Source organism: Phoca vitulina, unplaced genomic scaffold (genome assembly GCF_004348235.1).
Source record: "Phoca vitulina isolate PV1807 unplaced genomic scaffold, GSC_HSeal_1.0 scaffold6, whole genome shotgun sequence".
Classification (NCBI taxonomy): Eukaryota; Metazoa; Chordata; class Mammalia; order Carnivora; family Phocidae; genus Phoca; species Phoca vitulina.
In genome coordinates, this window is record NW_022589709.1 from 20,960,478 (window position 1) to 20,975,754 (window position 15,277).

Below are 15,277 nucleotides of genomic sequence, written 5' to 3' on the forward strand. Positions count from 1 at the left end.
AATAGTGAGGAATGAATAACCAGCTCAAATGCACCAAAAGTCGAAACCCAGAAAGGTAAGCTCCACTTTTTGGGTTTGTCAACAAAGAAGTATTTAAGAGTCTGAACTCTGATTTGTTGCCTGACTTTCAGGACTGGGGAACAAAGGTCAGAATCTGGGACCCACCAATGGTAAAGACTGTAATAAAAACACCATTGGCTTTGGGCTTGGACTCCACAGCGATGCATCTTAAGACAAGTAAGAAGGAACCAGAAGGTGGCCCAGAAAAGTTAAAGATTTGAAATCGGATTAAGATGGTCTCACACTCCAAGGCTCCTGGCAATGGCAAATGAAAATATTCTCTAGAGAAAAATTAACTTCATCTTATACATCAAATTATTTCTGCAACAGACAACAGAATCAGACCCACAGAGAGTTGACATGTTGGAATTATAAGACACAGAGGGAAAATACTACATTTAAGGGGATAAAGTCATGCTTAACTATTTTTGCATGGAACTGAAAACTATACAAAGTGACATGGTAGATATGAAAAAGAACCAAATAAAAATTCTAGTAACTAGTAAAAGAGGAAAAAAAGAGGTGGTAACTTCCAAACAGTAAGAGAAAAAAAATCCTGAAATGAAAAAATAGTCAATTTGTCTAAATGACAAAAAAGTGGAGAAAAGGGAATAGGGCAAATGTAAAGTACACAGTAAGATGGGAGAGTTAAATCCAACCATGTCACACAAGAGACACACCAAAAACATAAGAATGCAAAAAGGCTGGAGGTAAAAGAATAGAAAAAGATATGCCACGCAAGCAATAATGAAGAGAAAGCTGGTGTTGTTATAGCAATCTCGGACAAACTAAACTTTAAAGCAAAAAAAACCCCAAAAATCAAAAATGCTATCCAAATAAAAGAGGAACACTTCATAATAGTAAGTCACTAAGAAGATATAACTACTATGCATTTCCATGCATCTACTAGCACAGCCTCAAATACATAAAACAAAAACTGAGAGAACTACAGGATGAAATAATCAAATCCACAATCGTAATGGGATATTCTAACATACCCTTCTTTATAATTGATACAAGCAAAAAAAAAAAAAAAAAAAAATCACTAATGATGCTAAAGATTTGAAATACAAGATTAACAAACATGACCTAATGAAAACATCTGAACACTGCACTCAACTGCGGAGGAAAAAAAAGACAATATTCTGGGTCATAATGCAGATCTCAAGTTTTAAAGGTGTGAAATCACAGACTGTTGAAACAGAGTGTATTCTCTAATTATCTTGCACAGTTGTTAGAAATCAAAAACAAATTAAAAAATAACTAGAATATCTCCATGTGTTTAGTAATTAAGAAATATAATACTTCCAACTAATCCAAAAGTCAAAGTTTTCTATCAATAAAAATTAGAAAACATTTTAAGTGAATTATAAAAATACACATATCATAATTTGAGTAATACGGCTAGCTAAAACAGTGTTGAGAAGGAAATGCTTAGCCTTAAATGCATGTAATTAAAAGGAAATGCTGGGGCGCCTGGGTGTCTCAGTTGGTTAAGCAACTGCCTTTGGCTCAGGTCATGATCCTGGAATCCCAGGATCGAGTCCCGCATCGGGCTCCCTGCTTAGCAGGGAGTCTGCTTCTCCCTCTGACCCTCACCCCTCTCATGCTCTCTCTCTGTCATTCTCTCTCTCTCAAAAAGAAATAGAATCTTAAAAAAAAAAAAGGAAGAAATGCTGAAAAGTAGTGAACTACAAGAAATTAACAAAGGAACTATAAGAAATTACCCCCCCCCAAAATAGAAGAAAGGAAATAAAGCAGAAATCAGTACCCTAGAACACAAACATGCAATAAAAAAGATCAGGAAGATTCAAAATTTAGTTCTTTTGAAAGACTACTAAATCTCTGGTGAGACTGATGAAGGAAAAAGAGAAGGTTCTTATAGCCTATATCAGATATAAGAAGGGAATTCTTCCCTGAAGCCAATAATATATAATTTTGTGAAGGTAAATTAAAAAGTCTGGATGAAAAAAGACAACCTCTTAGGGGAAAAATTACCAAAATAATTAAGAGACAGAAAACCTGAACAGGCTTAGAAAGGAGAAATCCAATTATTTAAGAACCTTTCCACAAAGAAAATTCCCAGCACAGATGGCTTCTCTGCCAGATTGTAGCAAAAAATTTGAGGAATAAAATTCTAGTCATACACAAACTTTTCCAAAACAGAAAATAAGGGTCAGTTCACCCTATGAGGCTAGCATAACATTGATTTCAAATCTTGACAAGAACAATATAGGCCATCTCATTTATGAACACTGATACAAAACAAACTCTCAGGCAAAATATTAATAAACTGAACCCAGGAATAATTTAAAAAGATAATACAGTAAAACCAAATTAGGTGTATTCCAAGAATCAGATTAGGTTAAACAGTTAAATAAAATTCAATATATTAACACACGAAGAGAAAATTCATATGGCAATGAAAAGTTGCAAAAAAAGAAAGCATTAAATTCAAACAGAACAAAACACAAAATTGTTAGTAAATGAGATATAGCAGGGAACTTTTTTTTAAAGTTTTTATTTTAATCACCTGGTGCTCATTATGACAAGTGCACTCTTTAATCCCCATCATTTATTTCACCCATTCTGCCTACCCACCTCCCCTCTGGTAATCATCAGTTTGTTCTCTATAGTTAAGAGTCTGTTTTTTGGTTTGTCTTTTTTTCCTTTTGCTCATTTGTTTTGTTTCTTAAATTCCACATATGAGTGAAATCATATGGTACTTGTCTTTCTCAGACTTATTTTGCTTAGCATTATACTCTCTAGCTCCATCCATGTCATTGGAAATGGCAAGATTTCATTCCTTTTAATGGCTGAATAATATTTCATCGTATATATGTACCATTTCTTTAACCATTCATCAATCGATGGACACTTGGGCTACTTCCATATCTTGGCTATTGCAAATAATACTGCAATAAACACGGGGGTGCATGTATCCCTTTGAATTAGTGTTTTTGTATTCTCTGGGCAAATACCCAGTAGTGTGATTGCTGGATTGTAGGGTAGTTCTATTTTTAACTTTTTGAGGAAATTCCATACTGTTTTCCAGTGACTGCACCAGTTTGCATTCCCACCAACAGTGCACAAGGGTTCCTTTTTCTCCACATCCTCACCAACACCTGTTGTTTCTTGTGTTCTTGAGTTTAGCCATTCTGACAGGTGTGAAGTGATATTTCACTGTGGTTTTGATTTGCATTTCCCTGATGGTAAGTGATGATGAGCATCTTTTCAAGTGTCTGTTGCTCATCTGTATGTCTTCCTTGGAGAAATGTCTGTTTACGTCTTCTGCCCATTTTTTCCATTGTATTATTTGGTTTTTGGGTGTTAAGTTGTGTAAGTTATTTATATATTTCAGATACTAATCCTCTATCGGACATGTCATTTGCAAATATCTTCTCCCATTCAGTAGGTTGCCTTTTACCTTTGTTGATTGTTTCCTTTGCTGTGTAGACGTAGTCCCAATAGTTTACTTTTGCTTTTGAGGCAAGGGGACCTATCTAAAAAAAGTTGCTGTAGCCAATGTCAGAGAAATTACTGCCTGTGCTATCGTCTAGGATTTTTATGGTTTCAGGTCTTATATTAATCCATTTTGAATTTAGTTTTGTGTATGGTATAAGAAAGTGGTCCAGTTTCATTCTTTTGCATGTTGCTGTCCAGTTTTCCCAACACCATTTGTTGAAGAGACTGTCTTTTTCCCACTGCATAGCTTTTCCTGCTTTGTCGAAGATTAATTGACTACATAATTGTGGGCTTACTTCTAGATTTTCTACTCTGTTCCATAAATCTATATGTCTATTTTTGTGCCAATATCATACTATTTTGATTACTATAGCTTTGTAATATAACTTGGTGTCTGGAATTGTGATGCCTCCAGCTTTGCTTTTGTTTTTCAAGACTGCTTTGGCTATTCAAGTCTTTTGTGGTTCCACACAAATTTTAGGATTGTTTGTTCTAGTTCTGTGAAAAATGCTGTTGGTATCTGGATAGGGATCGCTTTACATGTGTAGATTGCTTTGGGTAGTAAAGACATTTTAACAATATTTGTTCTTCCAATCCTTAAGCATGGAATGTTCTTCCATTTCTTTGTCTTCAATTTATTTCATCAGTGTTTTATAGTTTTCAGAGTACAGGTCTTTCACCTCTTTGGTTAGGTTTATTCCTAGGTATCTTACTATTTTTTGGTGCAATTGTAAATGGGATGGTTTTCTTAATTTCTCTTTCTGCGGCTTCATTATTGGTGTACAGAAACGCAACAGATTTCTGTAGATTGATTTTGAGCAGGGAACTTCTTTAATGTGATAAAAGTTTTAACAAAAACAAAACAAAACAACAAACCTTCAGCAAATGTACTTGGGAGTGAAATGTTAAAAGCTTTCTCTCTGAGATGAGGAACAAGACAGGGAGAGCAGCCTTGGGATGATGCAGTGTTCTATTTCTTGACCTGGGTAATAAATTCATGTGTGTTTACAATAACGTATTAAGTTCTTCATTTTATGTTTTATGTACAATCTAGAATATGTGTTATAGAAAAAAAAAGAAATACTTGGAGATGAACAAAAAAGGCTGATTAAGACTATCACTAAAGCTCAGCAACTCTGTAGGTCCTAATTTTTCCCCCATTATGATTAATTTCAAACCAACTAACATTTATTGGGCCTATAAGACATTGTACAATCTGGCAACATGCATTATTAACCTTAAAGATGTTTGCAGCCTATCATCCAGTAACTCTATTATCTACGAACCCATCTTAAGGAAAAAGGCCAAGATAAAGAGAAAAAGAAATCCATTATGTGCTAAGATGTTCATTGCACACATGAAAATAAAATGGAAAACAACTAAACTACAGGGAACAGTTAAGAAAAGTAATTCTTACAATGGGATTATTATACAGTCAATAAAAATAAGATTTACAAAAGAGTCTAAGAAATGTACATACCCTAATTTTTTTAAATTGGAAATATATACACACAAACACTATGACTAATGGGGGATATGTCTTAGGCACAGAAAAAAGACAAAATGAGGAGGGACAGAGGGCTATAAAGCTATACTGGTTTTCTTTATGTGATGAGCTTATGGATATTATCTGTACTTTTTATTTCCTGAATTTCCTGTGATGATCATATAAAGCTTTAATAATGGGGTATATAAGAACTGAAGAAAATAATCACAAACCTAATGTATCTGATTTTAATTACTTCAAAATGTAACTAAAATTTCAATCAGTTTTTATCTCAGTATGATTTTATTCAGGTAAACTATTTTCTAACAGTTAAACTGTTTAAGTCTATAATTTGCTAATTATTTATAATAATTTCTAATTATATTTAGTATTTTAAATCCTATAACCTTAAAAATAATAATAATTAGATCTCCAAAGATATATCATCTCCAGTTTTCTGGCCATAATTCTAAACCAGTTTGCTCCTAACAGCGAAAAGAGAAAATGATCTATAAACAGGCTTCAAGCAGTCATTTCTGTAAAAGCAAAATAACTGTTAGTCTCTGAATAAAAGATTTGTTATGGCTCCTCACTTTCTTGACATTTTCAACCTCAGTTTTGCCAATATCCTGGTATTTTCTGACCAGTTGTGAGGTATGTCTCAAGTAATCTGTTATCAATCATAAAGTATAAATGCGTTCAATGCTTATCATTAGAAATAATAATAAATTGAAGCAAATGTAAGATCAACCCTATATGACTTAACACAGTTTGCATTCCAGTATACTTGAAAGAACACAGTAGAGATAAATCTTACATTTTGCGAATTCTACATTCACTTACTCAGTACTTACTGAGCATCTGTTAGAGACAAGGAGCTAAAGGCACCGTGCAAACAACAGAAACAGAACTGAAAACTATTAGGTCATAGGGTTAAACATAACTATCATTTTACATTTTAAAACTTTTAATAGACTAACCCAATCCTACTTTTCACTACTTGCCAGCACAAACTTTTTTCCTCTAGTTCTCTGATTTTCTTTTAAAATATTCTAGCCTTCCCTGCTGCCAAACCTCAGCTCGAGCTGTTCCCCAGCCTAAGTGCTTTTTGTTCATTCACCAGCACCTGTAGAATGCTCACTATATGCCATGCACTGTGCTTGGAATGAGAGAAGGAAAAAGACTTTTCTATCTTTTCTATTCTTTGAGCCTGGATTGAGTCCCGCTTCTTTCTCCAAGAATTACTCATTATCCTCTCCATACTCTGAATGCTGTAACCATTACTATCTAACACAGTGGCTCCCACTCTTTAATGTAAGAAACCATTTTTAATATCAAAATGTTTCATGAATCTGATTCTCATTCCTTAGGTGACCTCATTTGGTCCCATGGCCCTAAATACCATCTATACACTGATAACTTCCAAACATATACCTCCAGCTCCACCTCTCCCTTGAACTCCTAATAGATATGCCTATTCAACATCTCCACTTGAATATCTCACAGGTATCTCAAACAGCCACATCCAAAACAAAACTCTTGATTTACATCTCCAAATCTGTTTTCCACCTACCCACTACCTCACAGCCCCCATCTCAGTAAAATATGCCATCTTTCACCCAGTTGCTCATGTTGAAAAACTTGGGAGTCATCCTTTACTTCTCTCTCCCTCACACTCCACATCTAATCCATCAGTAAATCCTAATTACTCTACTTTTTTTTCTTTAAAGATTTTATTTAATTATTTTGAGAGAGAGAGGGAAAGAGAGTGCAAGTAAGGGAGGGGCAGAGGGAGAGAATCTCAAGCTGACTCCAGGCTGAGTGTGGAGCCCGACATGGGGCTTGATCTCATGAACCTGAGATCATGACCTGAGCCAAAATCAAGAGCTGGACACTTAAGTGACTGAGCCACTCAGATGCCTCTCTACTTTCTAAGTGTATCACAAATCTGACCACTTCTTTGCTCCCCTAGCACTACTACCTTCTCCAAGTAGCACGTTTCCAACCTAGATTATTGTAAGATTTTCCTAACTGGTTTTCCTGCTTCCATTCTTGCCTTCAATTTTCAACAAAAGTCGGAGTAATCCTCCAAAAAACAAACAAACAAAAAACAACTCAAATCTGGATATTCCCATGTTTAAAACACTTCAATGATTTCCATTTCACTCAGAGTAAAATCGAGTCTTCAAATGACCTTCAATGCTCTACCTGATCTAGCCTCTGCCTGTCCTACCAACTGTCCTACCACACTCCCCTTCACTCACTCTACTTCTGCCACACCGGCCTCCCTGTTGTTCTTCCAACATGCCAAACACACTTCCATCTCAGAAGGTGCCGCTCCCTCTACCTGAACATTTTACCTCAGATAGCTCCACAGCTTACTCCCATCACTTCCTTCAGGTCTCTCAGCTCAAAGGGCTTCTCAAAAAGACCTTCCCTCACCAACCTATCTAAAGTAACATCCTGTTACTCTTTTATCCACTAAAACTGTTTTATTTATGTCAAAGCCTATTAACTACCGTGTGTGTGTGTGTCTGTGTGTGTGCGTTCACATGGATGATGTTTATTGACAGCATCTCTAACCAACATTTACGCTCAGACAGAGCAGAGGCTCGATTTTGTTCACTATTGTTGCCACATTATGTGCACACAGCAGACCCTAAGAATATTTATTGGATGAATGATGGTAATTGCTTTTAGTTTTGTTGAGAAAATAATGAAAAAACACTACTAGAATTCAGTATGGCTTTCAAATGAATTTATAATATTCTATTAATCACAAAAGCATTATATACATGCTTTGGTGGTAGGAGTACAATGTACATAATTCAGGGTTCAATAACAACTAAGGAATGGAGCCGCCTTATAATTCTCTATCCCTTCTCACATCCTTCCTATGCCATTCATTAATTCTTTCCATAAATGGTTACTGTGTACCTCTTAGCCAGAGTATTCTAGACATTAAGAATACAAAAATAATTAAGACAAGGTAATGCATTGAGACATATAAAAATAATACTTACAGAATATGACATATACTAGAAATACAAATATAGATTATAAAATTGTACAACAGGGGAAGTAATCCACATTTTAGGGGTAGGTGTTTAGGGAAAGTTTTAGTAGTGATGATAACTCAACAAATACTTGCAAAATCAAATAACAGAAGGTATTCTTCAGTTTACTTTACATGTGAAATGAGGGTTTTAAGTCTTAAAGTGCTACAGTAATTTGCTACCATGAGATAAGCTGGCCTTAGAATGAAACCAAAACAAGGGGAATGACAGAACTGAACAGATCACAGAGAAACTGAGCCAAGTCCTTGATGATTTCAGGCTGGATAAAGCCGTAGATAAAGTTTAGCTACAAGATCTAATCATTCCCTTTATTGTTTAAGCAGTTTGAATTTTGTTTTCTGTCACTTGCAATGTAAGAATACAAATGAATGTCTATGAATTCTTTTGAAAAGCAAAGCATTTGCTTATTTCAAGATGTAGGGCCACTACTGGCATTTTTGAAGAGATGAATCTTGTTTTGTGGGAGACATCACAGGACTTTTAGTATATGTGACTTCTACCCACTAATTGTCAGTAGGCCCTCACAAACACTGTGACAACCAAAAATGTCCCTATATATTTTCCAAATGCCTCCACCCCCAAGGGGAAAAACAAATCTATTTTCTAATAGTTTTATATGTACCCACTTCCCTCAGTGGTTCCACCAGGTACACATAAATGTATGTACTTAACATCAACCTTAGGGGTAACTGGGTGATGGACATTAAGGAGGGCACATGATGTAATGAAGCGCTGGGTGTTATATAAGACTGATGAATCACTGAACTCTACCTCTGAAACTAATAATACACTATATGTTAATTAATTGAATTTAAATTTAAAAAAAGAAAAGAAAAACATCAACCTTAGGAGAACAGGGATACATCACTCAAATGTCTTAATTTTACATAATCCAATTTTAATCAGTCATTTATGACTATCTCAATGTTTGGCCAAAATCCTATGTATAGTGTATATCAACTCTTGGGGTAAGCAGTGCTGTAAGTTTGCTCCTACTATTGGGAAATTCTTATTTACTTAAACTTACTTTTCCATAAAATACTATAGAGACATGTCACTGATATTGTTGGTCACCTTCCCTTCAGTCATTCCCCTAACTTCCTCCTAGACTGAAATGCCAGATAATGGTTTTTCCATTCCCCCTGGCAAGTAGGACATGAACATGCCAGGATGACATCTGACATAGGGGTTCTGTGAAAGGTTTATTTGCCTAATCAAGAGATTGGAGGGCAAACTTCCTCCTATCTTTGGTGGCTGTGTGAGAATGTGATGTCTGGAGCAGAAAGAGTAATGTGCAACGATAAGGGGATGAGCCTGAGCACAAAGATCAGCACACTAAGGATAAAGAAGAAAAGCACCTAGATCCTTGATATAACGCTACACTGACTGACCAGTAATCCTCCAACTCTGGACTTCTTTTTACGTGAAATACTGTTTACTCTTGGTCGATATTATATAATCCGAGGCCAAACTAATATAAGATATATTCAAGATCTGACAGCTGCTGAAAGTGGGAGAACCAAGACGACTGCAGGGTTAGAGTGGATGGCTGGGAGAAAGGTGTTTACAAAAGAGAAATTAGAAGGAAGGGAAACACATACACACACATGCACATGTAAACACAACAGGTGAGGGTAGGTGGATTAAAATCAAATTCGATTTGATTCTGTTTGGTATGAGGTAAGCTTATGATAGTACATCTAAGATAAGAGATATACAGCAAGCAATGTAGGTGGGAAGTCAAGTTACAGAATGGAGAAACATCCACACAAAAATGATGATTTATATCATTAAAAATAGGATACAACCACCAAGAGAACACAGTGAAAAGCACAGAGATCTTTAAGTACACTGGTTACCTCTTGTCATTTTAGATGAGGTTCATCCACCGGTTAGGCCAATTAGAATAATTTCACCCCTTTTGACAAAGATATTGTGACAGACTTGGCAGCATGACCTTCTCCATTTGTTCAATCAGAATAGGGGTTAGGACTTTTGGGAAAAGGCTAGAAGAGAATCCTTCTCTCTCCCTTTGGAAATAAAGAAGGCTATCAGATGAACATTGCTGATAGCCATTTTTTTTTACTAGGAGGGAAGCCAGTCTGAGCATAAAGCCCAAACAGGAGGACAAAGTTGAGATAATAGCAGAAAAATGGAACTTCAGCCCCAATGACATAAGGCTATTCTTGAAGACAATTCTATCTATGCACTTGCCAATTATATAAGCCAATACATTCTTTTTGCTTTTATTATTTATTTATTTATTTATTTTACCACAGCACTAAGTTTTATTGGGGATTTCATTAAGGTTAAATCTCTAGAAATGAGGGAGTCAGTTCAGGAGCACAAAGCTGATGAAGCCACCTCAGATCTCATAATGAACCACTGGCTCAGGCTCTTTGGTGGGATCGCTGCCTCGTTCCAGGTACAGATTATTATAAGGATACTGCTTTGGCCCCACAGGCTGGTAGGTGGGGTAAGTCTTCCCGACCCAAAACATGAACGGCATGAAGGCCACGAAGCCGAGCAGGGGCTTACACCTGAGATTCCAGGAAACAGGCGTGGGGGATGTGTCCACACAGTTCCTGATACACATGTCAAAGTCCCAGTGCATCGGTTCACCCCAGTTCAATCTTAGGTCTGGGTGGTCCCAGTTTTACCACGGATCCCTCTTCTGCTGTGAGCGGTCAGGGAGCTTCGGGTAGTTGCCACATCCCATGCCATCATCCGGGTACGGTTGGTAGTCTTCTACCCGCATACTGTATTTCTTGGAGGCGGCGGCCCGTTCGTCCGGGGTTTTGGGATAGGGCCCCAGGAGCATGTCCTTTGCAATGTGCGTAGCTGTCCGTGCACCCAACCGCACCACGGTCCAGATTGCCCTTTGCAGCCATCGGACTCCCAGGACCCGCGCCCCAGCCGCCGCCATCTTCACCTTCCTCCCTCTTTTTGCTTTTAAATCTAGTTTGCATCCTAACTAATGTAGGAACCGCTATGTTTTGGGGGAAGAAGTGCAGGAAATGTTAAAAAAACTTTCAGAGACGTAAGAGAATCAGGACATACAAGGCAGAAGAACAAAGAAATCGGATAATCTTATTCCTATAGAGTATATTTCACAAATGATCTTAGGAAACCAAGGATAACAGAGGAAAGACCATTAGATTTGGTGATTAGGAGGTCATAAGTGACTTTTAAACAATTTTTTTTTTAAAGATTTTATTTATTCATTCAAGACACAGAGATACAGAGAGAGAGAGAGAGAGCACGAGCAGGGGGAGAAGCAGAGGGAGAAGCAGAGGGAGAAGCAGGCTCCCCGCTGAGCCAGGAGCCGGACGTGGGGCTCGATCCCAGGACCCTGGGATCATGACCCAAGCCGAAAAGGCAGACGCTTAACCATCTGAGCCACCCAGGTGCCCCGGTCATAGGTGACTTTTAAAGTAGCAATTTCAGTGCTGAAATGGCAAAGGAAGTCAGAGTGCAAAGGAAAGAATAATTTATGTTTATTAGGAACTCCATAATGTACCAAACACTTGGGTGGACATTAAACATGTGTTAAACTCCTTCAATTATGACTCTGTAAGCAAGTTTAACATTCTATTTTATAGATAAAGAATAAAGTGAGTGGTAACTTCCCTCAGCCACATAGCCACTAAGTGGTTTTAACAGACTTCAAACCCAGATTTATCTGGCTCAAAAGTCAATGTTCTTCCTACTACACCAGGCTCCTGGAATTAAAGAATAAAAATACAATGGCACAGCAGGCTCAAAATTCAGACTGGCTTCCCTGAGTTGTACAGCACACAACACTGTATTTGGCAGCCTTGACATAGAAGCATATACATAGGCTAGAGAGGGAGAGACTGAAGAAGGAATGATAAAGACAGTTCTACAGAAAGAAACACAGGCAGGGATGATTGTGGACACATCTGGAGGGGACTACTCTTGAAAAGGGGGAAGGACATTTCTTCCTCTGAGATAGGAGTAAATAGGGAAATGATACTGAGGATAGAAAAGAATATACCTCAGACAGTTGAGATTTTTCTCAGGAAAGGAAGAGCTCAAGTTATTTGCTGTAAAATCCTTCAGGAAATGAGACAGAAAGGAACACAATCAGCACTAACGACCCAGCAGAGAGCAGAGTACCAACTGATATGAAAACTAACCAATGTCCACACATAATTGTCTCTTGTATCCTTCAGGAGCTCAGGGGTCAAACTGAAAGAGCTAGTGATGAGGCTTATTTTGAACTGGGGACTAGAAAGGTAAATCTACAGAAAATAAAGCATTTTAGGGCATCAATGAGAGCTTAGTAAAAATTGATGACAGTGGGATCCTGGTTTAGAGAGGCAAATGAAATCAGCAGTAGGCTAATGGGTTGGATGAATAGAGAAAGAGGGGGTTCATAAAGACAGTGTGTGAGAGGGAGAAAACAGGTTCCCTAAGAGTGAAAGAGTAAGAGATTTTAATAACAGTTTGTAAACAGAGATGTGTTTTGACAGAATCCTTCAAATTATTTTCCCAGAGGCAGAGAGCCATTGACTGGAGCTCAGCAGTCCTACTATCCCTTCAGCCAAAAGCACAGAATTGAGATAACCCCCTCAAAACACACAGTCCTTGACTGTAGAAAAATGAAGGCTAAAACAAACAAATGAACGAACCAGCCCATACAGAAATCAAACATAAAAATATCTCCCCTTATTTTGAACTAAACAATTCTATCTCTAAATTTAAGAAATTTTAAAAAAATTTAAAAAAGGAAATTCATTAAGAGGTCAAAGTCTACAGCAAAGGGAAAGAGAGATTATATGTCATGAGGCAGAATGAAAAGTAAACAAATCTATCAGGCCAATTATACAACCCACATATTAAAGATTGTTAGTACAGAATTCCAATACGGCAAGGATAGTTTGTGCTTTAATAACTTGGGAGAGCACCTAGGATAGCTTCAACAAAATGATATTACTCAATTTAATGTTAATAAAATAGTCCACCCATTTGCAATCTCAAAGGAGAAGCTATCATTTATATCTTTAATCTCATTTTTACAACTTTGGGGCTCTTGAGAAATTATCCAACTACTTCTCTCTCTCCCTTTGGAAGTAAATGACAAAGGCTATCACATGAACGTTGCTGATAGCCATCTTTTTACTAGGAGGGAAGCCAGTCCGAGCACGAAGCCCTCTAGGACAGAATTGAGATAACTGCAGAAAGACAGAAAATATGGGAGAAACAGACATGGCAACTTCCTCCACTACCATTTCAATCCTGCAGTTTGCACTTACAAACTTTGGAAAGATACCAGGTTATTTAGGACAGTTTCTTACACCATTAATTCTGAGTACCCTTGCCCCAGTAACGAAGGAGGGAGAACTGAGACTGGCACAGCCTAAATTTTGCAGAAAATATCAAGTCCTATAGCGACTGTTAAGTAGTAGCAACAATCGAGAATCCAAGAAATTTGAGAAGTTTTGAGTTTAAAAAGCCTTTCTCCATTTTAGTCCTTTCTAAATAAAACAAAAACTTGTACAATACGGGATTCTAAAGCTTCACTGGGCAATTTAAGCGAACACTGAATAAAAGAATAAATCACTTAACCTTTCTTGTGCTATTACATATCTTACATTCACAAAGCCTTCTTTTTAAAAACGAACACTTCCCAATTCTTTCACTAGATCTAGAAAACGTAAGCTCCCGCCTTAAAAGTTCGGAGACCAAAGGTTTACTATAGTCAGAGATTAATTTCCATGAACAATCATTTGCATCACAGGCACCATTCTCTACTTTGCAGGAGTTCAATGGGCCAAGAAGTCCAACTCTTCAAACGACCCGTCTCCTGGGGACTTGATTCCTTCATCAAGGTGAAGCTTTTTCTTTGTAACTATATACGAGACTACCGGGTATTATTCCCAGACAGTTAAACTTTTAAAGGAAGCAAGAGAGTCGAAACCAGGAAGATGGGGAGGCGACTAAAATAGGAGGGGCAACGACCCACCCACCTAACGCGAAGGAGAGACCGCTTGGACGGGTGAAGCTTCACCAGGAGCCAGGAAAGGTGCGGAGGGCGGCAGGCGTCGCGACCCCCTCGCACGGTGTGAGAATGGAGGGCTTGCAAAGCCAGGGTCCAACTGGAGGCCTGAAAGGGGGCGCAGGGCGGGGAGGGGGTGGGACGTGGAGACAAGAGAGCGGCAGGGTCCGGCCGAGCACCATTAGGGTCTGGAGCAACGGCGGGCCAAAGACGTCAATGCTTGCGTCTCACTCACCTGCCAGACGCTCGCCCCGCGGCAAGAAGTACGGACGCCGCTTGGGCGCTTGCTCTCCTGCGGTACACAGCCGCTGCCGCTGCCGGAGCTCCAGGACCCGAGAGTAGAAGGTGGTGCAGAAGCACGCAAAGCGGCGACCAGACCCGAGCCCAGAGAGGCGTACATACGGGGCCCCGGGAGTCCGGGAAGGCAGCTCTGTGCTTCACCTTCCTCAGCAGTAACTAACAACGCTTCCCGGGCACAGCATCTTGCCAGCCTCGGCCCGCTGCTCCCGGGCCTTCGCCCGCAGCTCCCCCCAGCAGCGGCCGGGTTTCCGGCGGCCACACTCCGCCCCCTTGCTACTTGGCCTCCGCCATCTTGTTGGAGGCGGGAAGAACGCAGCGCGCATGCGTGCGCAGGGATCGCCGGCGTCCTCCAGCCCCGCAAGGAGGGGCCGGAATGCGCAGTCGCTTTGCCGCAGCGTTCAGACTGGGTTCTTCGCGGTCCGAAACCGAATCTGAGTCGCCGGACCTCCTCGCCTTACTTTGACGGGGTAGCAGCCGAATTAATAAAACCCTTCTGCACATCCACACTCAGTAATTCAGCAAATACCTATGTAGCGCCTACAATGTGAAGCGTTCTAGGCTGGGTGCTGATAAACCTGGCTCCAGCCCAAAAGGAGCTCATAATCTAGTGAAAAAGACGGAGATGAACGAGTAATTCCCTGAATTCTTGTTTTGTAGCTGCGCACCACTTCCTATCCCTCGCCCTCCCCCCGCCCATTTTAATTCAAAGCATACCTATTCTGGGAAGTCCTCGTTAGTCTCACACAGTTTTACCTGTTCTTTACCTTTAATTACCTCTCTAGCTTAATTTCATTCAACATTAATTCAACAAATAATATCTGGGTTTCTACTATATACTTGATACTGTCCTAGGCTCCAGCAGTAAGA

General features: G+C 38.9%; 1 protein-coding gene and 1 pseudogene across 7 annotated transcripts in view; both read right to left on the reverse strand.

The window, feature by feature from the left end:
• Positions 1-14,736, reverse strand: part of APC (APC regulator of WNT signaling pathway) — a 131,910-nt gene extending 117,174 nt beyond the window's left edge. For 5 of the 7 annotated variants that reach the window (XM_032403862.1, XM_032403861.1, XM_032403857.1 and 2 more), the window contains exon 1: positions 14,346-14,735. In XM_032403862.1, the coding sequence (XP_032259753.1) occupies positions 14,346-14,510 (165 nt within the window). In that variant the 5' untranslated portion in view covers positions 14,511-14,735. Of the gene's footprint in view, positions 1-14,081; positions 14,165-14,345 lie in introns of those variants that run through there. The other 2 variants (XM_032403860.1, XM_032403856.1) reach the window with 2 other exon arrangements.
• LOC116632173 lies at positions 8,855-11,305 on the reverse strand (annotated as a pseudogene).
• Positions 14,737-15,277: the final 541 nt, after the last annotated feature.